Source organism: Globicephala melas, chromosome 2 (genome assembly GCF_963455315.2).
Source record: "Globicephala melas chromosome 2, mGloMel1.2, whole genome shotgun sequence".
Taxonomy (NCBI): domain Eukaryota; kingdom Metazoa; phylum Chordata; class Mammalia; order Artiodactyla; family Delphinidae; genus Globicephala; species Globicephala melas.
In genome coordinates this window covers 300749-324780 of record NC_083315.2, presented here as the reverse complement: position 1 = coordinate 324780, position 24032 = coordinate 300749, and the positions used below count along the sequence as shown (strand labels likewise).

The 24032-nt window shown below is 44.7% G+C and overlaps 1 protein-coding gene across 8 annotated transcripts in view; it reads left to right on the top strand.

The window, feature by feature from the left end:
• Nucleotides 1-262: 262 nt before the first annotated feature.
• The window catches only part of MKX (mohawk homeobox), a 178555-nt gene continuing 154785 nt past the window's right edge, over nt 263-24032 (top strand). For 6 of the 8 annotated variants that reach the window (XM_060291579.1, XM_060291592.1, XM_060291585.1 and 3 more), the window contains exons 1-4: nt 1916-2309; nt 4037-4196; nt 12261-12414; nt 12844-13179. In XM_060291579.1, coding sequence (XP_060147562.1) covers nt 2122-2309; nt 4037-4196; nt 12261-12414; nt 12844-13179 — 838 coding nt within the window. In that variant the 5' untranslated portion in view covers nt 1916-2121. Of the gene's footprint in view, nt 477-1729; nt 1824-1915; nt 2310-4036; nt 4197-12260; nt 12415-12843; nt 13180-24032 lie in introns of those variants that run through there. The other 2 variants (XM_060291570.1, XM_060291576.1) reach the window with 2 other exon arrangements.

Sequence of the window (24032 nt, the reverse complement as noted above, 5' to 3'; positions counted from 1 at the left end):
CGCGGGGCCGCGGGAAGAGAGGCGCGCTACGGCTCCCGAGCCGTTCCTTCCCCCTGCTCCGCGCGCCTGGGCTCTCCCCGCCCTTCCCCCACCTCCCTCCGAGGCCCTTGGGGACGCGCCCGAGGGGGGGTGGGGGCGGCGGCCGAGGCTGGCCCGAGGGTCTGCGAGGAGCCGGGGAGCCCACCTGGTTCGCGGGCGTGGGGCGGGGCAGTTCCGCAGGGAGGGAGCTCCCCAAGCCAGTGTGGAGTGAATCCGGGTAAGTGGGGAGCACGGGAGCCGAGAGGCGGCGTTGGGGACCGCGCGGGGACCCAGCTCCCGGCCCTTGGCCGCGCCTGCCGCCTGCAGACGCAGCCGCGCCGGGGTCTGTGGTTGCGACCTCGGCGTGGGCTTGGGATAGCGGGGAGGGTCCGCGTGGCAAGCTTCGCGGCGCAATGGCCGGGAAAACACGCCGTGGCCAACAGGAACACAGAGCTGAGGTGGGGACAGACAGCGGGGCTGGGAACGGGTTGCTTCACAAATAGAACAGCCTGAGCGCAAATCACCGAGCGCACGGATTTAAAAGGAAAAACAAGGCGCCTCCTGACGCCTCGAACGAGGGCTGCGAGCACGGACCTTTGCTCTCACACTGGCCGCGGAGGCTGCACGGACGGCCCAGACACGTACCTGTCTGCGGGGGGCAGCTAGCAGAGGTCTGACTTCACCTCCCCGCGAGCACTGACGGGGGCTGTCGTTTAATCTCTGCGGTCACAGCACTACACGTCGCGCGTGGCCCCTGCTGCGATGGCCGGAGGGCGGGGCTGGGGGGGGGTCTTTGGCGAGCGTGGGCACGCGGCGTGGGTGTGGGGGCGTGGCGGCCCTCGCCGGGGCGGGGCGCGGTTAAGGGGCGCCAGCTGTGAGGCGGGGGCAGCTCGGGAGCAAAGCGAGCTGCCCCCAGGCGCGAGGCGGGGAGGTAGGGCTGGCTGGGGCTGCTGCATGCCTCCGGGCGCTCACCCGGCTGCTCCGCGGCGGCGCGGACCGGCCCCCGACGCTCACGCGCGGCGGGCAGAGGCTCCGGGCCGCCGCGACCCGGGAGGTGAGCTGGCGGCTTTGCCCGACGGGGGCAGCCGCAGGCCCGGCGGTGCGCAGACCGCGGCGCCTCTTCCCGCTCTTTAACCCCTTCTCAACGTCTGAAATGGTTCTCCGAGACCCCAGAGAGGGGTGGGTGTGGAAGGACTCCGAGCTCGCGGCTCGCACCCGCGCTGCGGAAGAGGACAGCACTGGCCACTGGCTCGCGGGGGGGGGGGGAGCGGGCGGGGTGCCGGACCCAGCGCGTCCGGAGCGGGCTGTGGGGTGGTAGGAGACTCGGAGGGAGGGGAGGGCATGGTGCATTTGTCCCTGAGCTCACTTCACTTTCAAGCTCTGGAATCTGCTAACTTTCCTGCCCTCACCCCCGCGCCAAGGGCTGTAGCCGGAAAAGGGACGCAGGGGTTTCAGCCAAACCATCCAGGACCTAGAAAACATGCAAATCCCCGAAATCCCAGTGCGGCCTGGGACTCATTGACTGGGGCTTGCGAAAGCGGTTGTTCATGTTCCCCCCAATTTTTCCTTTCTTCCAACCCCTCCTTACGACCCCGAGTGGGAGCTCTGAGAGGCTGTAGTCTTCCGTTTTGACTGAAGAACACCGCGCGGCCCCGCGCCTGCCCTCCGCTTTCCGGAGCGGGCTTCATCCAGATTAAAACCAACTCAGGCAAGGCTCCTTGAGGAGTCACTTTGCTTCGCCCCCGCGGGTTAACTGTTGTCGGCTGAGATTCTTTGGGAGCTGGGTGGCCGGGGCTAAGAGGAGGGTGGGTACCTGCCCCGGGAGCGTTCGGGGGCGGGTGACGGGCGTTGCGGCGGAGCGGTGTAACCAGCCAGGGGGGAGGCGGGGGTTCCCGCGTTCAGGTGCGGCGGCGCCGCTCCTCCCCTGGGCTCCGCAGCCCCGCGCCGCGGCCGGGTTCGGGGCTCGGGACGCTCAGGAGGGTGAGCGCTCTCGGCGAGTAATATACTGCATTTTGATCTTCTAGAACCCGAGCCCTGCGGAGCTCCCGGCGGCCCGGCCCCAAGGCGCTGCGGCCGCGCCGCGCGGCCCTGTCTGCGCGCGCCATGAACACCATCGTCTTCAACAAGCTCAGCGGCGCCGTGCTTTTTGAGGACCGCGGGGCTCCGGAGCGGGAGCGGGGCGGCAGGCCCTACGGCGGCGTCCTGGACAGTACGCACGCTCGCCCCGAGGTGGGCATTACGGACGGCGCGCCCCTCAAGGACAACCTGGGCCTGAGACACCGGAGGACCGGGTATGCGCACCCTCCCGGGGCCCCCGCCCGCTCCGCGAGAGGTGGGGGCGGTGAGAGGCTTGGGCGTGCTGGTGACAACCGGGGCCTGCGCCTTAGGGCCCCCGACTTTTCCGGGAGGAGCGGTCTCCGCCTCCTGGGTTCGCGTATTCACATTTTAAGGGAGTAGTTGTTCAAAGTGTGGGGGGTCGATTCGTCAGAAGGGCTCCAAAGAGGCTCGTTGGAAACTGAGGACACCTGAAACCGCCTCTTAGTCCTCAGATGCCTGGACCTGGGGGCGGGGGTTACGTGCCTCTCTCCGGACTGCGGGTGCTGACGCGCGGCCGCTGGGGAGGCAGAAAGGGCTGAGCGGGATGCACGGGCGCAGAGCAGGGCCAAGCAGTCGGGGCTCCCCCCCCCGCCCCCTCAGGTCAGGCCAGCCCCGTGGGCTTCCCCCCTTGTGTCACGACAGGGCCTTGCATCGGCCAAGGTGTTGGGAAGGTCGGCCCTCCGCAGGATGCCCCGGACGCGCGCGCGTCTCGGCGGGGCCCGCCGCGAGCCCGGAGGGGGGGGGGCCGCGGGCCTGCCGGGCCGGGTTTCGGTTTAGCGACCTGAGGGGCTGCGGGGGTGGGGTGGGCAGGGGCGAGAGCTCGCGGGCCACCAGCGGCTCTGGCTGCGGAGGAGGGCCGCCTGTAGCCTCGCCACGTCCCGCGGCTCCGGGAGCACCCCGCGGGGGGAGGGGCGGCCGTCCTGGCCGGTCCACCTGGAAGATTGCATCAGCTGCTTGTTGTTGCTGGTTAGGGAAATAAAGATTAGGTTTCGTCAAAATGTTACTACCAGTCCTCACGGATGGAATTGCATTTCAAAGTGTTTAAAGAGGCAGAAGTCCCGGAGGCTGCGGCGCAGGCGCGCGAGCCTCGCGGAGTGGCTGGGCGCGCGGGCGGCGGCGCGGCGACACCTCGCGGAGCCGCTGGGGAGCGCAGCGCCGAGGCCCGGCTCCCGGCTGCTTCCCGCCCTTCCTCGGAATATGCTTCTCCCGGGGTCTTTTCACGTTACCCCGTGGGACAGACCTTCCATACTTTTAAGCTCGCCCTTTTGTCGTGAAAAGCTCCCTACAGTGTTTTGGGTTTTTTCTTTCCGCTTTTTCGTGTGTGTTTTTGTTTTCGGTTCTGCATTTTTCTCCACAAACCCCTTCTTGGAAAGCTTCCCCTTTACACGAGGATCAAAGGGTACAGCGGAGAGCTTGAAGAGAACCAGGGCAGCGGGGCGGCCATCACCCCTTGCTTTGTTCCCAACGTCCAGTGGGCGACGGGAAGCCCCGAGCGGCGGGCATGAGTCCCTGAAAGAACATTCGAGAGCCGGCCGCAGCCACTACTCATCCCCTGAGGCCAGGGCCCCTGGAGGGCGCGGCGCAGGCGGGCGAGGGACGGTGCCGGCCCTGCTGCGCAGGTCTGTGGCTTGAATAACAAAAGAGCTTCCCTCAGATCACCTAAACCTCTAACTTCTGGCTTCAGGATTTCCCCCTTTTCCATATAAACCTGGCGGCCTTCGCCGCCCCACGCCCGTCCTGTGCCACCCGGGCCGGCCCCGCGCGCCCTGACCCTGTGCGCCTCCCACCCCTACCTGGCCTCCGCGTCCGGGCGCGCGGGGCCGGGGTCGACCGGGCTGAAGCGCGTGCGGACCCGGGGGCCCGGCGGGCGGCGCTCGGCCGGCGCGGCTCACCGGGAACCCCTCCTCTCCCGGTGTCCCAGGGCCCGGCAGAATGGCGGGAAGGTGAGGCACAAGCGGCAGGCCCTGCAGGACATGGCGCGGCCCCTCAAGCAGTGGCTGTACAAGCACCGCGACAATCCGTACCCCACCAAGACGGAGAAGATTCTCCTGGCGCTCGGCTCGCAGATGACGCTAGTGCAGGTAATCGGGGCCCACGAGCCCCGACCCTCCCTCGGCGAGGCTGAGCGGCGGCCCTGCGCCTCCCGCCGCTGGGCACGGGTGGGCCGAGACCGGCCGTCCGGACGCTGCCGCCGCTCTGCCTGAGGCTGGTGCGGGGCGGGCCCAGGGCCGGAGCGGTGGTCTGGGGAGTTGCTGCGTCTCCGACCGTCTTCCGGAGGCTTGGCGCAGCAGGGGTCGTGTGGCGCTTGCTAAGGAGGGCAGGGCAAAGGCGAGCGCGGAGCTCATGCACGCGGCGGTGGCTCCAGCGGGCACTACCCCGCAGTGATTTGCGTCGGGGTCGCCCGAGGGCTCGTTAAAACACACGCTGCCGCCGCCCCCCACCCAGCCCGGAGTTCGCAGGAGGTCCTGGCCGGGGACGGTGCTTTGTATTTCTAACACGTTCTTGGGGTGATGCGTAAGCTGCTGGCCGCACCACACTTTGAAAACCTGGCAGAAGGGCACCCCACATTGGGGCCCCATGTTAAAGGTCAAGTTACAGGGTCCCTTTCAAGTTGACCGCTCCTGACAGAGCTAGTAGGTGGGCTGGAAGGGCCAGAAGCGGGTTTGGGAGGTTTTTCCTTTTTAAGAGGCACCCTGGGCCTTAGCTAGACTCCACGCGGCTTTGCTGGCGGTATCTTTGTCCTTGGGTTAAGGGGCAGATCTCAGATGGCGGGTACCTGGTCAAGTGCATAGGGGCGGCCTAAGCTTGCTCCATTTTTAGCGAGCAGTACTGCTGTGCACAAGTTTCCCTCCGTGGCGGCACCTGATGCTCGCAAAACCCGGTGAGGTAGAGCACGTGTTGTCAGCCTTTCGCAGGTGATGTAACCAAGGCAGGAGAAGGCTGTGTTGAGGGGTAGAGGTGGGCCTGGAAACGCCGCGGGTCCATACCACGTGCTCTGGCCGGCACACCAGTTTCCTTTCATAAATGCAGTGACGTGAACTTTCATGCGTGCAGGCAGAGCAGATTCACTCAGAAAGAGGAGAGGAGGTGCTACCTGAGCTGAGAAGTCGCGTCCGTTGCAGTAGCCCTGCATCACTGCATTTGTGAAACTTTGGTCGTTCTATGACGGGTATAGTAAGTGAGAACCCCAAAGTAACAGGGAACGTTTAACTACTAGATAACATAAAAATTGCTTTCCAGAGTATTTAAGATTATCATTTTAGGAATTACTAGAAAGTTGGACGAAGCATGAAAATTGACTTGTACTCAGACTTATTAAAACTGTAATAAGCATTTTTTTTTGCTTGTTTTCAGAATACAGTTGTAGAGAAAAACAAACATCTCTTCTGCTTTATATTACGAGGCAATAGTATTAATGGTGATTTGCTGCGGCGCTGGAGGGGAAAATTAATTTAGTGTTCTTGGCTTAATATCTGTTTAACACAAAACTATGAACTTTCAGTGATTTTCATAAGTAGTTTTTAAATAAGTAATTTCAGCCAGAAAAACTTAAGAAAATAAATGCATACATTCAAATTTGACTTTAAACTGGTATGCTATTTATTTTCAAAATACACAAATTTATAGAGCTATTTAAATAGTTCACTTTGATGTCAACAGTAAAATATTAACTTATTGATTACATAGTTCCATGTTTAATACTTGCCATTCTTTCAGACAGAAAGCAACAAATGTTTATGGCATATTTAGGCCATTTTTAGCAACGGAAAGTATTATTTGGCGTTAGCAGAGACATTTGAATTTTCACCTGTGGTAGTTTTTCTGAGTTGCAGTACAAGTAGCTGTCATTCTAATACAGAAGCAAATTATTCTCTACCTGTAATGATAGTTCAAATACAAATAATTCCTTTTGCATTAAGATCTTGGTAAGACTTGCATCTTTCTAATTTACATGACGTTTTTGTTCATGTAATGAAAATCTTTCCCATTATATTTTCTCTCACACTAGTCTTCAAATAAAAATGCATGCAAATATGTAATTTTTAAATGGGGCAAAGAAAGGTAATTATTTATAATTATAAGTGACACCTATTTAATGATTTCCAAGTTTTATAATAAATGAAGTTGGTTTCTGGAACTTTAAAGTGATAAACGGAAAAAATCAAACGTATAGAATAACCAAGGGACCCTTATATACCATTCAGGTTGGGTCCACCTCTTCTCCATTAGGCACAACGGAATGTCTGTGTAAGAAAAAATATATATATTTATGAATATAAGGGGTTTGTATAAGTCAGACATTTACTAAACATCCAAAGCAAATTCTGACGCTGTGGAAACCAAATAAATTATGTCAATACATTTCACTTCTGGGGGAAAAATATCGAGCTGTGATCTGAATAAAGCTTTTGAGCCCTGCAAATTAGACCCCTGTTTCATGAATCAGGTTCTCCCAGTGAATAAATTTCTCCTGTGGAGTCAGCCTTCTTGAGAAGAGTGATCATGTCTTATTCATCTTCATCCTCCCGTTTCACCCCAGCCCAGTACTTTCCATATAGTAAACTCTTCATACATGTTTGCAGACTGAATAGGTTCTCACTGGGGAATACTACTGTAATCACCATGTGACTTCCCCAAACATATTGTGGAAAACTGGAGAATGTCTTGAAATCAGACTAAGATATTCTAGTTTTAAAATCCATCTCACTGTAGGGAGCTCACAGAGGGCAGCTCGTTAACTTTAATGGTACATGTTCTACAGAACAAGCATATAACTCACCTTATTATTTTTAGTATATCTGGAAATATGTCATATTTTATGTCAATAGACAAATATGGAGGGTTTCCCATATTTCTAGCTCCAGTCTCTATTTCTTGTTTATTATAATACCTATTGTCTCTGCTTCTCATAATTTATATTAATAAGTTGTCAGCATAATTATTTTATTCCTTAACTACAAGAGTGTCTTTTATTTTTGAACATTTCTTTTACCCTTCATATTTCCCTTTTGGTTGTGTGTCAAGCTATCAAACCTTTCATAAGCAGTACTTTTGCCTTATTTTGCTACTCTGAAGGGTGTAAAACTTGGTCAGCAATCTCCATTAAGCCTGGAAACAGAATGCTGAAGCTTTAATGAGGGAATTTTTTAGGACCACAGAAGTAACTTTTTCTGATAAACAGAAGCTCTAAGGACATTAATCAACACTACATTTTGTTCATTCCTGAAAGATGAGGCAGAGAGAGGTATTTCTGCAGCTTTCTTTTTTGTCTACTCACTAGACTTAGCAACTTGTCTTAATTTATTATAACTGTTTGCATTATTAATCTGCCATCTTCCTACTAAGATATAAGCATTTTTATAAAATTAACAGGAAGATGATATGTGTGTGTGTGTGTGTTTTCACTTTAACCAACCGAAATACTCCATTTTGCTTGGTTTCTATGACTGACCGGTGTTCAAACATTATAAAAATATACTCTCTACTTTCAAAATATAACCAGAATAACAGTGTGGAATAGCAGATATGCGACTGGGGCTTTGTATTACTGTAGGATATGGAGCTTACTCAGGGAATAATTGCCCCTGAAGAAGTTTTTTAAAAGAAGGGCAGATGGGGGCTGTACCTGGTTTCAATATTTCCCATTGTTTATGTGTATATATTTAAAATATATTTATGTTTTTTTCTGGATTATAATAGTGGAATGATTATTTTTATGATCACATACAGAGTGCAATGCAAGTGGAGTTTGAGACTACATTTTAGTGATTGGATGTTAATGCTCCCTTTTCTTACAGTAGAAGTTTCCAGTTCCTGTGATACAGCCATGTACCATTTGGTTAAATCTGGTGTGTTGCAAGATTTTGCCCCTGTGTTGACATAGCTTTTGCTTGGTATGCAGTGCTTCTGCTGAGATGTGTGTGTACTTATCAACTGCAAGAATTATGGCTACTGTTAAATATTCAACAAAATCTCAGATTGGTCCTTCTACGTTATTCCCAGTGTCAGACTACATGGTGTAGAAGTGAGGTGTTCGATATTTCAGTTGAATGACTGAATCTGTGTTGTTAATTCTGTGTGTTCAAAGGTGGACAGATGCCAGAGTATCCCCTTGGGTTTACTATAATGATTGCTCTGCCAGTGTGATGAATGTAAACACGGCTGCGTAGGATGAAAGCTACTGAGCTTTCTCTTCCAGCTTCTAGATATTTTGTTCTCTAAGCTTTCGCTATAAAATGCAGTGTTTTTAAAGCTCTGAGTTTGACGTTAAAATGCTGTTGCAGAACCTGTCCTTGGTAAGGAGGCCTGTTTCATGTAAAATAGAATTTCAAAAGAATTTGAATGATAACCTGAAGGAATCCATAGTAAGTTAAAGGTAGAGAATTTGAGCTGGTGCTTTTTTACCTTCAGTGAAATGGATGGCATTTGCATCACTTCATCAGGATGAAGTGAGCTGATACTCGTGCAGGTTTGTTCACCAACTATTGTCTGCTGTTTGCATGACTTAACACAAGAAGATATTCAACACCCCTGACTATATCCAGCCCTTAGGTTGTACTGTAAGTTGCTGATAATAAAACACTGGCAGAGTAAATGTATTAGTAGGTTGGGTGCCGGTCAAACTTACGAAATCAGTTTAGAAATAGCCTGTTAGACACCATCAAACCTTTATGGAAAATCTTCTGATGTATAATTAATAAACTCTGTTAAGAGCTATGAGTATACAAAACGTAAAAAATGATACGCCTCCTATATATGAAAAGCTAGTTAATACCACCATGACATTTAAAGGTCCCTATTTTTGTATGTTAGAATTATAAGTATATTGATTGTTTTTAAAATTTGAAGTCCATCACGTTTTAATAAAAATATGAAGAGTTTCATAAGAATTGGATTTTACACTATGTGGTACTGTGTGTTGCTTGTATTAAGAGTTAAGGTCGGGGACTTCCCTGGCGATCCAGTGGTTAAGACTTCGCCTTCCAATGCAGGGGGTGCGGGTTCGATACCTGGTGGCGGAGCTAAGATCCCACAGGCCTCGCGGCCACAAAACCGAAACATAAAACAGAAGCAATATTGTAACAAATTCAATAAAGACTTTAAAAAAAAGTGTTAAGGTCAGTTAAGATTTAAGATTAGCCTCTGAATTACATGATGTTTAGTAAAGAAAGTAACAAAAAAAGTTTGGGAGTTGGATTCTAATAAATATAAGTGACATAGGCATGGGGGAAGTTGCACGCTGTCCTCTGTGTGCAAAAGGAACAGAGAAGGACATAAAACACCTCTCTGATTGCTGAAGGGAGTAGTGGTCAGGAGAAGATAGGTTGGTACCAACCATAAAGGAGATGAATGAACACTTTTTAGGGGAGCATGGATGACATTCACAGATCTTAATTTTCAGAGTTGGCAAGGATGTCAGGAACCATGAAGTTCTGAAAAGATGAATGAGCTATGTAAACTCACACAGCCTGTTTTTGGCTAAGTCAGAACAGGAAACCAGGTCTCCTTCCATTATACCACAGTTAGAGGATGACAGGACATGCATGAAGATGTGAAGACGTTAAGTAAGTAATTAAATCATAACGGTGCACCAACACTTGAATTTGATGATGGTTGTTAAGATCCATTCAAGTGGGTAGAATGGAAGACAGGGAAGTTCGAAAAAATTCTGTTCTAAAATTCCCAGCTGGTACTCATGAGGACATGGGCGAACATTTCGGCCACGCCTTGGAGAATAGAGGGAGGTTTGAGAGGAAATGGGCCAGGCATGTCATGCCTCCATAGTGCAGGTTCACCCATGTATCATAGTTAATCACGTGTAGCTCTTCACTTTTAGTCCTTCTGTGTGTGCAGGGCACAAAGTTTATTCATTCCTAGCACTTAATATCATGGCTAAAGCACAGGAGCTACTCAGTATGTGTTTGCTGAATGAACAGTCCCAGAAGGTGTCTGTAGAGGTTGGAGGAGACAGAGGATTCAAAGTCAGACTAAACCCTAGTAATAATAGCACAGCTTGGCAGGAAGAGGGGTTGGTGGAGCCGAAGGCTTCTGAAGTGCCGTGGTGAGATATTACACCACTGCACATAAATTTGAGGACAGTTATCATTGCTTAAGACACAAAGGGAGGCAACGCTTCATATATATTACATATGATATGGTTTGTGCACATATAAACTGGGGGAGACTACCATGTTTTACCCATGGGGAAAAAAAGAAAAAAATTATAGTTTTGGTTTTTTTAATGTAGGATTCACCACAGGTTCATTCAATAATTAAGGCTTGAGTAATGTGCAAAAGTTGTGTATTTATAGTATAAACTTAAAAAAGAAAAAAAAATTCCAGTGCAAGCATCACCACACAAACCATTAATGTGCTGTGGAGTCATGTTACGGGAAAAATTGGTAGAAAAACGTAATCCTCTTTGCACTTTTCATCCTTTTCAAGGCAAGTATTGGCCTTTCCTGTTTTTAATATATATATTCTGATGGTAGCTTGATGTATAAAAGAAATGTCCAGTGACATTTTAGCCTCTAGAAATCCAGTAGCACCTTAAACAAAAACAATGGAACTAACCTTGTTTTGCAGTGTTCATTTCTTTGCCGTCACCTGTTTGGAAGCACTAGATTTTTAGCTTAAAGCTGGGTATTATTTGGCTTTTTTCTCTCTCTCTGCTTGTCTGATTGCTCTGTCTCTGACTGTTTTGCCAGCTCCTACCTCCTTAATTGCTGGAGGCTTCCAGGGTTTGGTCCTTGGCCCTCTTTGCATTCTGTCTGCTCTCACAGCCTCAGCTCTCGCCTTGGTGCATTTGACCCAGATCTGATCTTCCTTGCCCTTAGATCTCAGATGCCATTTTTATTTTCTTGCTGCACGTTTCCCCTGTGTGCTTTTCTAGTATCTCAAGCTAAACATTCCCAAACCAAAGGCATCATTTCACCCTCAAACAATTCTACTTTCTCAAATTGGCACTATCTTCTCTTCTTACACAAGTTTGATAACTCAAGGGCATCTCTTTCTTCCTTCTTAGTTACCTACCACAGTGTCTCGGGAATTTGACTTATATTTGTTCCCATGTCTTCTCTGTTGGAAACACACTTCCCTACCCATTATCCCTGACCTAGTCCTTCAAAATCTAGCTTAAATTCTTCATGAAGTCATGAGTCACATCAAAGTAACCCCTCCTTCGTTGCACCTGTAACATTGCATTTTAATGCGTCTTAAGCCATTTATCACATTCTTTCCTATATTAGTTATTTGTTTTTTTATTGAAGTAAGTTGGTTTACAATGTGTTAATTACTGCTGTACAGCAAAGTGATTCAGTTATACATATATATATACAAACACACACACACACACACGCACGCACACACACGCACACACATAGATATTCTTTTTTGTTATATTCTTTTCCATTACGGTTTATCACAGGATATTGCATATACTTCTCTGTGCTCTATAGTAGGACCTTGTTGTTTATCCATCCTGTATGTAAAAACTCACATCAGCTCATCCCAAACTCCCAGTCCATCCCTCCCCCAAACCCCTGCCCCTTCGCAACCACCAGTCTGTTCCCCATGTCTGTGATTCTGTTTCATAGTTAGGTTCATTTGTGTCATATTTTGGATTCCACATATAAATGATATCATATGGTATTTGTCTTTCTTTTTCTGATGTACTTCAGTTAGTATGATAATCTCTAGGTCCATCATGTTGATGCAAATGGCATTATTTCATTCTTTTTTATGGCTGAGTAATATTCCATTGTATATATGTACCACATCTTCTTTATCTATTCATCTGTTGATGGATATTTAGGTTACTTTCATGTCTTGGCTGTTGTGAGTAGATACTAGAGTTATTTGTGTACTCTCCTACCTTTCTTACTAGACTGAAAATTTTATGGCAAAGCCCTTCAATATTTTTTTTGTTCCCAGAATACAGTTAGTGCTCATTCTGTGTAGTAAGTGCTCAGCACATTTGTTGAATGAATGAATGAATGAATGGATATAAATGTCCAATACTGTTATGTCATGAAGATATGTAATGATCAGAGATTATGAGAGAGGCTTAGGTCCTTTCTGGGAAAGTAATTGTAGGATGGGTAATTTTTTTATGGTGTGTTAATTGAGAAATAAAACTTTTTTAGGTGTCAAATTGGTTTGCTAATGCAAGACGTCGGCTTAAGAATACTGTTCGACAGCCAGATTTAAGCTGGGCCTTAAGAATAAAGTTGTACAATAAGTATGTTCAAGGAAACGCTGAGCGGCTGAGTGTAAGCAGTGATGACTCATGTTCTGAAGGTTTGTTAGTATTTTTATCTTGCTTTCTTTGCTCTGCCTTTGTAAGGGGACATTCACTTCCATTGCTGTTTTTAAGGTTGATCCCACAAAACACGATGGTGCCGTAATGGTTCTTTTTATTGCATGAGGTGGCTTTACTTTTACAATACTGTAAATGAGCAGCCAAATTGTGGCTGCTTCCTCTTGTTCATAGATTTATCATGTGTCAGAATAATATTTTTTGTGAAGTTCACTAAAATTAGCATACCAAAGGGAGAGATTATATAGATTCCTGCTTTCCTTTGCCTAAAAATTAATCTTAACTATCAAAGATAATTTTATACACTTTAAATATTCTTCCTATATATATTTTAAATCACTAAATGTAACAGTTGGGTGGCTGGGGAGAAGTATGTGTAAGTACTACCTGGTGATATTTTTCCCCCTTAGATGGAGAAAATCCTCCGCGAAACCACATGAATGAAGAAGGCTATAATAATCCAGTTCACCATCCTGTGATTAAAAGTGAGAGCTCAGTCATAAAAGCTGGAGTGAGGCCAGAGTCACGGGCCAATGAGGACTACGTATCGCCCCCAAAATACAAGAGCAGCTTGTTGAATCGTTACCTTAACGACTCTTTGAGACACGTCATGGTCACAAATGCTGCCATGATGGGAAAGACAAGGCAGAGAAACCATTCAGGATCTTTTAGTTCCAATGAATTTGAGGAGGAATTGGTATCTCCCTCATCGTCAGAAACCGAAGGCAATTTCGTCTATCGCACAGGTAAGTCTGTGCTTTTCGTGATACCTTGTTTGAAACAGAATTAAAGCTGCAGCAGAGGGCTTTCTTTTGACAGGTGTAAAGGCATAATTTTTATTGCTTGTGCATCAGATTATGTACATATGGCCTATAATTCAGTTTGAAAGCTTTCATTTTGTTCTTAATTAGCAGATACGCTTGTTAGTAGATGATGGTTTACTGGGAAGTTTTCATCCTTAATAAAAATTTTTAATCTTAGTGATAAACATTCTTAGAGGAGATATGTATTGGCTTTATGAATAAAGCATAATGGAGGAATGTCCCAGATTATAACCAGCCATGCAGATACTCTGTACTCCATCTTTTCTCTTAAGTTCTTTGCTTGCTTATAGTGATGGAAAATGAACACAGAGTAGCATGGGTGCCAAGACGTTTGTGAAGGAAACGTGGCTTAAATTGCTTTGGAAATCTTACTTTTATTCCTGAAACGCACAAGTAGGGCTGTAAGTAGCTTTGAAAGTTTTGCTTTTAGTCCGGAAAGAGTGAATCAATTTCTACGTGTCCACAACTTTCAGATGGAGTGGCAAGTTTGGTAGAATTTTCTGTCTTGACTTCAGTGCTTCGTTACAAAGGATTGTGTGCCCTACATCTGGTGTAGGTAGACTCCGGGTCCTGAAAATGCCAGGCAGTGAGATTTAGAAATGTTACCCCTGGAATTAGTAACTTCAGGGGGCATGCAGCTCAGCCACATTATGTCACAGATAAGAAAGCCCCGACCAAGGAGACGCAGCGAGTTACTCTTCTCCAGATCGGTGGTGGTGTAGCTGAGCCTGCACAAGAGGTTGGAGGAGCCTAGCCACTGCCAGACGACTGTTACCGCTACTGTTACACATACTGCCACCAGTCATTCATTGAATAGTTGTGATATGCTAGGCTCTACGCAATACTGCACAAGTACTACTGCGTTTAGTCCTTATAACATCAAGGAGCTTGATATGTGAACGGTAGAGCTTTATAAAGAAATTTAAAGTTGGTCTGCTTAATATATCCTTAAGGTTATTTAGCCAGATACCTGATTTTTAAGTGTCTACAAATATGTACGAGATCTGTGAGGATTCAGAGGAAATCTCAATACATTTTGGACTTCATCTCATTTTCTGTTTGTATCTCCAACTCCAACAATGAAAACAACTCCAAACACTCAGAAATACATAGCCTTGTAAATAATAAATTGGGTCTCGAAAGAAGTAAAAGATGCAATAAAAGATAATTTAGCCAATAATGAAAAATTTAGAACTATCTACTAATACCTAACTGACAGAACTTGTAAGTAATTCAGAATGTTTTGAGAAAAAGGAAAATAAACCAAGTCATTCAAGTAGAAATAATTGAAAAAGAATAAACAGAAAACAAAAAGTGGTAAAATGGAAGCTGAAAAATAGATAAAAATCAAGAGTTGGCTCTTTGAAGTCAGTAGTAAAAACACTCAAGCAGGGGCTTCCCTGGTGGCGCAGTGGTTGGGAGTCCGCCTGCCGATGCAGGGGACGTGGGTTCGTGCCCTGGTCCGGGAGGATCCCGCGTGCTGCGGAGCGGCTGGGCCCGTGGGCCATGGCCGCTGAGCCTGCGCGTCCGGAGCCTGCGCTCTGCAACGGGAGAGGCCACAGCAGTGAGAGGCCCGTGTACTGCGAAAAAAAAACCTCAAGCAAAAATGGACACAAATTGAAGTTGGAAATAAGAAAGGATATAGCAATCATTATATAGTTATTAAACAAAAAATATTTTTAAAAATTATAAAGTACTATGCACAATTGTTTGACAGTATACTGTATGCAAATGTATGGATGAAGTGAATTGCTATTATCCACACAAATTAAATTATTAATTCATAATAAGAAAAGGTTTAAATGACCACTAATGCAGGAAAAATTAAGGTTTTTAGTAAACTCAGTTCCCAAAACACTTGATAGATAACTTGGTAGATCCATTGGATTTTTTTTCAAACTTTGAAGAAATAATTAATTCCTATGCTTTATACATTTTTCTGGAACATATAAAAGCATGGGAAGTATCCCAACTTTTAAAAGTGTAAATGTTATCCTAATCCCAAACCAGATCAAGATAGCATAAAACTCAAAATTTTTATTTGTACTACTGATACTGACTATGAAACAACATGGGAAATATTGTAAGTTTAAGCGAAAAAATTTTAATTGTGGATACACTGAGTATAATTATGACAAGTGTGTATGGACAAAAACAAGAAAGATAAAAACAATGAAAATTACAATTTGATGAGGGGGTGTAATTGAAGGACCGTTGTTTAAAATTTTTTTTCTTGTAAATTTATGTTGCCCAGTAAAAACAAGGTCACGTGCCTATGAAATTTCCCCAGTGTGTTGGGTCTTCTGAAAATCCATGCTCTTTTCCAAGGTGACAAAATGTAAAGTCAAAGAGGGACTAGCATGCCTGTATATTGATGCTTTTCGAAGTGAAGTAGCTTGGCCATGTATTTTTATTAAAGCATTCCAACTGCACTTGGTCCGTGTCATGGACTATTCCCTTGCCAAATTCTAGTTTTAAATCAAACCTATCTTTTAGTTATGCAAGCAATGAGATGGCAGCCTAGACACGTAAACTTCTGGATTTGCGTGCATATGTATAAGCTTAAAAAGAACAGAATACAATTTTGGGGTTTGTGGATGGAGAATGAGGAAAGACTGGTTGGTCTCAAACTGGTCTACTAAATTTCAGACGAAGATAGTAAATGGCTGTCTTCTGTGGGAATTGAGTGACAATGCTGCTGCAGTTGTATCTGGGTTAGCAGTCATGCATAAGTGGTGGAACAGAGAATTTCAGTAAATACTTTCTGAACAACTGCTTTGGTTTTCTCTGGCATACAGGCTATTCTGAATCCCTTCAGTTCCTTCTGGTTGTATCTTATCTTCCTCATCCAAACAGCAACCTTCTAAGTCTGCTCTCAAACACCATCCCCTCCACCACCCTAGTTCTATAGTAGTACAAAGATTTCGGCTTTAAAATTTTTTTTTTCCAGAAGAGATCACCTTCAAGTACAAGTTATTGGTTTATCTGTGCTGAGAAATCGTATCCGTTTTTCCATCCATTTTTGTAAGACAGCTGCTATCACATGATGCATCTCCCTAAATATAGGGAGTCAAAAGGCCAAGTGAAAGAAAGAGTCGGTGTTTGGAAGGGTGATGTGTCACTGAATTTCATTTCACTTGTTAACCTCTAGCAGGGAGGAGTCTGGTAGATTATAAAGCAGTAATCCTAATTGAAGATATTGGTAGACACCATCCAAGTAGGTACAGACATGTTTTTATTGATTTTATGTGGACATTAAATGTTTCTCTCTAGTCTGCAGTCTCCCACAACATGCAGGAAAAAAAGAAAAGATGTTCTTTTTTCAGGGGCATGGTGGACTCTCAGTCAGCATGCTGACAGCAGCAATTATAACATTAGAATTGATCAGAATTATTAAGGTTATTGCTTCGAAATACAGTTAAGTAATACACAAGAAAATCTAGTCACAGAGTGTCATCTGTTGAATGAAGTCACCTAAATTAAAATTACAATCCTCTTCGTCATGTTAGGTTAACGGATGGTAATTTTCAGATATTCGATGGAGGGGGTCTGCTCTCTGAGGTGTCAGGATGAGGACCCTAGCATCATACGTGCCTCCGCTCCTGTTGACCCAGTGTTCAAGTTCCCTAGATGGGGCCATCCGTGAAGGAGCCAGCCGCCATCTGTAGCATCTTCCAGAGTGAGTCCTCACTAGAGGCTTTCCTAACTTGGATTTGAGTTTAATTTACCCTAAACCAAGCCTATTAAATTTCCTTCTTCAGTGAGGGAGAAAGGAGACATTTCTAAGAAGTATACTTGGTGAGGGGACTGTCAGGCAAGTCTTGAAACAGGAAGTGTGCACTTCCCTGCTCTGTTGCTGGCACGAGGACAAGTTCCTATTCTGTTCTTTCTTTTCGCAGCTCACAAATGACCAACTTATAAATGGCTAGTACACTCTAATGGTTACTCTCTGAGCCTCACTGCTTCCCCACTGCTTTATGAATTTATATAATTCATAAATTTACTCTGCTCCCACGAGGCTGAACGTTTCAACTTCATCTTGTTAAACTGCCTAAAATCCCTGTTAATTATACACATCTGGTATAGAAAAACCATATTGGCGGATAGAACTCTTTTCTATGTTAGTGTGAATTAATCAGATTAGCTTCCCCTCCACTTGACTGAGGGTGAATATCCCTGAAGAAATGGAGATTTTTTTTTTTTTTTTTTTTTTTTTGGCAGTACGCGGGCCTCTCACTGCTGTGGCCTCTCCCGTTGCGGAGCACAGGCTCCGGACGCACAGGCTCAGCGGCCATGGCTCACGGGCCCAGCCGCTCTGCGGCACGTGGGATCTTCCCGGACCGGGGCACAAACCCGTGTCCCCTGCATCGGCAGGCGGACTCTCAACCACTGAGCCACCAGGGAAGCCCCAGAAATGGAGATTTTGATGGGCAGAAAAAAGTCATTTATTTGGTGCACAGGACTCTTTGGGAGGTGGAGTCCATTTGAATGGCCTGCAAAATGGGGCAAAATGAGGGAACTAGGGATTTTGGTTACTGGGGAAAGACAAACAAGGCAGTAGAAAGTAAATCTGGGAGAATGACAAAAAGCTAAATGCCATTTCCAAATGTTTTTTCTTGGCTAATGATGACCCCGGTGGGTGGTGGAGATGGTCTTTTTTCGTTCTCTTCCTGCACGCTTGTGTACTTTAGAATTTAAGCTGGTACTATCAGTAGTAAAAGCCAAGGATGCTCATGAGTTCAGTAAACCATTGGATTAGCCTGGGATTTAACCCTAATTTATAGCACAGCTTCTTTGGCGAAATGGCGCTCTCCATTCTAAACTGCTGACTTCACAGTAAACTTCTGGGACACAAGTCCTTCATGTACGAGGTGCCCTTTCATGCCTTCATACCGCAAACAAAAACGTTCTAGGCTCGCTGGAGCCCTGGGCCTTACTCATCAAAGAAATCGTAGTTTAAGTGAAGCAGAGGAAAGATTTAAAGAACTGCCTTGTCAGATCCTTTTGAACAGTGAATAACCATTCCTAATTTGTTTCATCAGTTTTAGGTGTTTGTGGGTAGCTTAAAGAAAGCTTCATGGTAGTTGACAGAAGGCTTTGTCAAGAGCCAGCTGTCAAGGGTAGCATGGGTTTCTGTGTACATGCTAGTTTCTCTTTGGAATTTTGTTGACCAGTAAGTCGACTTTGGATACTTTCATCTTCTTTTATTTCCCTTTTTGTGCTTGTCACTTCCTTGTTTTTAGTGAAAGATTAAGCTTAGCCCTGTTGGATGATTCCAGACATTCTTTTCCTGGCATGCAAATGACTGTTGATGTACTCCAGCAGAGAATAATAAAACCCTGTATCACCAGCCCAGTTTGTGACATTTAAAGGATACTTGAAAGGTTATCCAATTTTTTGTCCTGTGTCTTTACTGCAGTAATACCTCACCTATCAGATACCATCTGGAAATGAGGTTTTCCACCTAAGTGAAATTTCCAGATAAAAATTTAAGGACCGATTTTAAAAAGATAGACTTTTCTGCTCTCCTAGACTTATAGTATGAAACCCAGCATGTGAGGCGTGCCTCAGCAGCATCCTCTCTCTTCTCTAAACCTCCTGCTCCTGTTGCTTTTTATGTTTCCACCCTTCAAATCAGTAATTCTAGGATTAACCACAACTGTAAACTTGCTCTCCTGATGCCTTTGAAGAAAGAACGATGTCTTTCTGATAGCCTTTTAAAAAGGGATCTTTCCTAATTACTTATTCCAAAGCAGTAACCTTCGAAATGAGACTTATGGAAATTCTGAGCTTTGGGGAGGCTTGGGGTAGAATTATAAAAACTTAATAAGCATGATAGTCTGAACACTATAGATTATTAAATGTTTATCAGTGATGATGATGGCAGAACACATTCACATGGATTATTTCTGAAATGCACATTAGCTTGATCTTTGAAAGTAAATTTTCTTTATGGATTCACTTGCAAAATTTAAATGAAACTGTGTAAGTGTAAGTGTTCCACCTACTGTTAAAAACTGAGAGATTCATGGCAGACAGAAATAGAAAAAGAGAACACATGTTGGCATAAGCAGTTTGCTGGCTCCTTCAGGGGTTAGTTTTTCATTCACTTTTCTTTGTTTGTTATTTGGTATCATGTGAGAGCCTGAGAAAGTCTATATGTAGAAGCTGAGACTTAACAGCGCCATTCAACAACCTGGCTCACAAACAGATCAAAAATATACGGCAGCCTAGCTTAGAAAAAGTACGCATTTTTAGGGCTGTGTTTGATCCTGAGTTTTTTGTCCCTTTATATTGTGTTCCCTCCATGTGCTGCCTTAGAATGACAGCAACACGTTTCAAATTTGTGTGAATATAGACAGATTGCGTCTGAAATGCAGCTGCATCCTATCTCTTCTTTCATGCAGATACTCACTGCCTTGTGTGTATTAAAAGCTCTCCGAGGCCCTGAAATGGTATTTTATTCGTTTTTATAGTCCTCCTAGCACCTAATAGTGTCTTTCACGTATTTGCTCCGGAACTGTTTCTCAAGTCAACGAGTTAGTGTTTTCGTGATTTAGTCTGCCTCTTAAATCATGCAAGACATTTTAATGTACATATGTATATGTTGATCTGTGTCTGCGAACATGACAAGGGAAAGGAAATGGTCCTGAATGAGTCGAAATGGGTGAAAAAAAAAAAAGGCAAATGCAAAAAAAGTTAAAACCAGTAGAAAAAAGTAAACAGAATGAAGCTTAAAACTGAGATGTTTAAGAGAGTTGAAATAAAAACTTAGAAAGTATAAAATGAAACTAAACCAATTTTCAAGTTAAAAGAGTGACTTTCAGGAAAATGCAAGGATGATAAATGGAAAAGTTTAGTTGGTTTAAAGAAAATCCACTGAAGAATAAAGAGTATAGCAGACAGGCAAATAAAAAGAAAGGGGACTTTTACGAACTTGACTTCACTAAGTAATGATACCTATTGTCTACTTATCTAGGTCACTGCCTCGTGGGTGAGATTTAAGAAGCAAAGCACAGACTTAGATCCAATGATTTAAGCTCTTCTGCCCCATTCACTCTCGGGGTTGACATGACTACTTTGGCTTTTTAAGAATGACTACTTTTAATCCTATGATAGAATTGGAGAACATCTATGCAGAAATTTTACATTTTCTCTCTTCTCCACATGTAAGAGTAAAGATCCCATACGTTTTACCTGTTTTTCTGTTAAAAACAAGTTTATCAACATGACATTTTGATTCTGCAGGGGTATCCCCTATATTTTGGCAGGACTGTCTCCTGGCATTCAGTCTGTTGTAACTGATTTTCCAACACTGCATTTCGACTGGCTGGAGTGGTCAGTCACACCTGGTGCAGTTTCGTAGAAATGCTGGTTCATGTCACTGTATTGAAGACTGTGTCAGTATTTCCATTAGAGACTTTTTTTCATTCCCTAGGGCTTCTAAATAAGTCATAAAAACTCAAGCCAAACTCAAAGCTGGCATAAAAGGACCTTTTCCCCCCTTCTCCTGTGTATAAGGAATATAAGTGCCTAACTCCCACTAATTCTAACTTCAGTCAGGTTTGTAAACTCTTTACACACTGACAAGACCAAATAAGACCCGTTGACACCTCTCCAGCCTGGGCCTGAAATGAATGTCAAAAAGTTGTTACTGTCTGTGAAAATAACAAGACATTCTATTTAATAAGCGTGGAAGTGGTTTCTTTTCTTTCTTTCTTTTTTGGTGCGTCACAGTTAGTTTTTCCCTTCTGCCTCCCAACTTTGTTTCTAAAATTAAACAGGTATTTTTCTATGTCAAAATTCGTCTTGTTGATGTAACAGAATTTTTACTCAGAATAAATGTGTTTTCTTCTAGTCCTGAAGTTTGGTACTTTTAAATTTTGGAAGCTTGTGCTCTTGTTTTCTATTAGAAATTATATCATTTTATAATTGTGAGTTTTGAGGAAGAAAAATAATAATAATAATTTTCACTTCGTTTTTTTTTCCCATTTGAATTTTTTCATGGTTTTCAGTTTAAATGAAGGATGGCATGTTTAAACAGCAGCTGCGTAATGAACCTTTCCTCTCTGTGTTCCCTAATTTATCTTATTTTCATTGTACTAAAGAGGAAAACAGGCAAGGATTTTTATAAATTCAGCATTAAACATTAAAGGATCTTCCAGTTCAATCCCTTAATTTGCAGATTAGGAAATTGCTTTGGGGTCTAGGCATTGAAATGGTTGGGTTTTTTTGTATGCAAGGTTACTGGGCTGCTTGGAAATGCGATCCTGACCGTTGGTACAGTACGGTCTACGGCTTTTGGCAATTTCAGGTACTTAATTGACTTTTATTTTAAAAAGCTTGTCATTAGTGTTGAACTTCTTAGAATTTAGGATAAGTGAGTGTGTGCATTTTTTAAAAAAACTAATCTATTTTAATGGCTGCAGTGGAAAAGACTTCACATATGTTGGTAGATTATAGATTGTAATAGACATCTGGTCTTAACTGTGTTACTAAGGGAAAGAGGAATGGTTTGTAGAAGATCTCTAACAGTTAACTGCTGCTGGGCAAAAGTCTCTTAGTGTGTGTGTGTGTGTGTGTGTGTGTCTGTGTCTGTGTCTGTGTGTAGCAGGAGTAGTAGTAGAATTGAACATAGTTGGGAAAAGAAAGTGGCTTTTGAAAATGACCCGTGGTATCTTCCCCCTGCCGTGGGTCTACCCTGGAGGCCTTGAGTCATTACCTGAAAGTGGTCTGAAAATCCAATTGGAAAGTGATTTGGGGAACATAGGTTGGACTCAGCTTTAAGCACCGACATCACTCATCAGCTTCTCACAGTGTTGAGTCTTTTTCTCAGGCCAGTAAGGTGCTGCAGTGCAAGATAACACTGAGGTGCTTCGGGGTCAGATTCACCTGTAGCATTTCCTCAGATCAGACACTTCACTGAATTTCACGTAGGAAGAGCTAAATTGCTCTGTAGGCGTCACCGTGCCACAGATTGGGCAGCGCCTTGCTGTGTGGCCAGATGGCACTGTGGGCTTGTGTGGTGTCTTCCACAGTCACCCGACTGCGGATGGGGTTAGACACAGCCTCTTGCCCACTGACTCAGTGCTTTGATATAGTGACCAAGATGGACATCTTTGACGGAAAGCCTGTGTTCCCTTTTTCGTATCATTATATAAAGCAATTTTGCCTTTGATCAGGCTTTATTTAAATGAAGAGAAGAACGTTTGTTAGAATAGTGGTTTTGAGAGGACCAGTTTGGTGAGATGAAATTAAAATGGAAAAACAACGCAAGTGAAAAGGAAACCTTTTAAAGTGCTGAAAAGTAGTCAGAGACAACCATTCACAAAGTGGGATTTCCAAGAAACAGTTGCTGTTTAAGCTTCCACATAGTTGCCCCTGTATTTAAAATTTAGAACTGATAGCCCGTTGATCGAGCCAGACTCAGGTTACGATGGACAGAGCTCTCAGTATGGCAGAGACATTTGAAGTTAAGAATGCCCTGTTCTGCCAGGACTGTCATTACGACACTAAAACGTACCCTTTTGCTGAGGCCAGAATTCAGAGTCGCTGCTTCCAGTTTCTGCACTGATTCAGACAGCAGATGTGTAAAAGGCAGAGTGGTATTCCGGATCACTTGTCACATGGCTTCGGGGCAAGAGGATGGGTATCTGGCAAGAACAGGAACCGTAAATGTGACTGGGTCTTACATTTCTAAACGCAGAATCCCTGACCAGAAGCTGCTGGGTGCCAAGTGCCTTTGCTGTGATGTCTTCGCCCAGCACAGAGCTAAATGGCTGCTTGAGAAGCCACCAGCCTTCTCCAGTTTGCAGCCAGGCTGACTGTTATCATTGTTTTGCATTTTCTTTTATCGTCTTGGATTGCATTTAGTCTCGCTGTATTTTTTCCTTCTTTACTCCTCTTCTGGGCTGCTAACTCTATCCAGATGGATCAAGGAGTATTTTTACAACTTTGTCAGTAGTGCAGTTGGTCTTTAGTTTTTACTGTGTCTCCTGGGTTCCTTTACCTCAGACCTATTCAGAAATCATGGCACCAGTTCAGATTTACTCCCAACCCACGGGGCCTCCCGTTTATCTAACCTGTGTACTTTTTTCTTCCAGAAGATTTTTTTTTAAATTTATATTTTGTTCTTAAAATGTCCTTTAAAAAGTATAAACATAAATCATCTGGAAGAGTAATTCTCCACTATCTTGAAAGGTGTTTGAGGACTATTTCACAGTTGCTATGATTGAAGCAGTAAAATTTTAGTTTATAGTTACAGTAACTTTCCTCTCATTAGGAAAATATTAAAAAGCTCAACTTTACGATTTCATGACATATTACCACCCCCCAAATACTGTTCGTAATCCCTGCCCCCTTACACACGCTCGCTGAAATGCTAATAGGAAGCTCAGAGAAGACCCAGAAAAGTGAATGATCTATATTTGACCTCATTCTCTCAGGTGCTTTAATTAAAATGATAGTATAACGGTCTGGGTGGAGGCCCAGTGGAAGCATGACAAGTTTAATGTATATTTTACTATAGTTAAATATCTGCTGTGTTAAACCATCTGTGGTTTGGAAAAGGACTTTCCGTATCCAGATTTCCTCTCCATCCTCCCTCTTACCTGACCTGAAATTACCCACTTGTAGATTAAGCCCCAGGACGTTATACCATGGAAAGAGCAGAGAGCATTGCCTTATAAGTCAGGAGCTCTGTATTCAGCCAGAACTGCTAGCAATTGGGTATGTGTTCTAAGGCCGGTGCCTTTATTAACCAGGGCCTTGGTTCC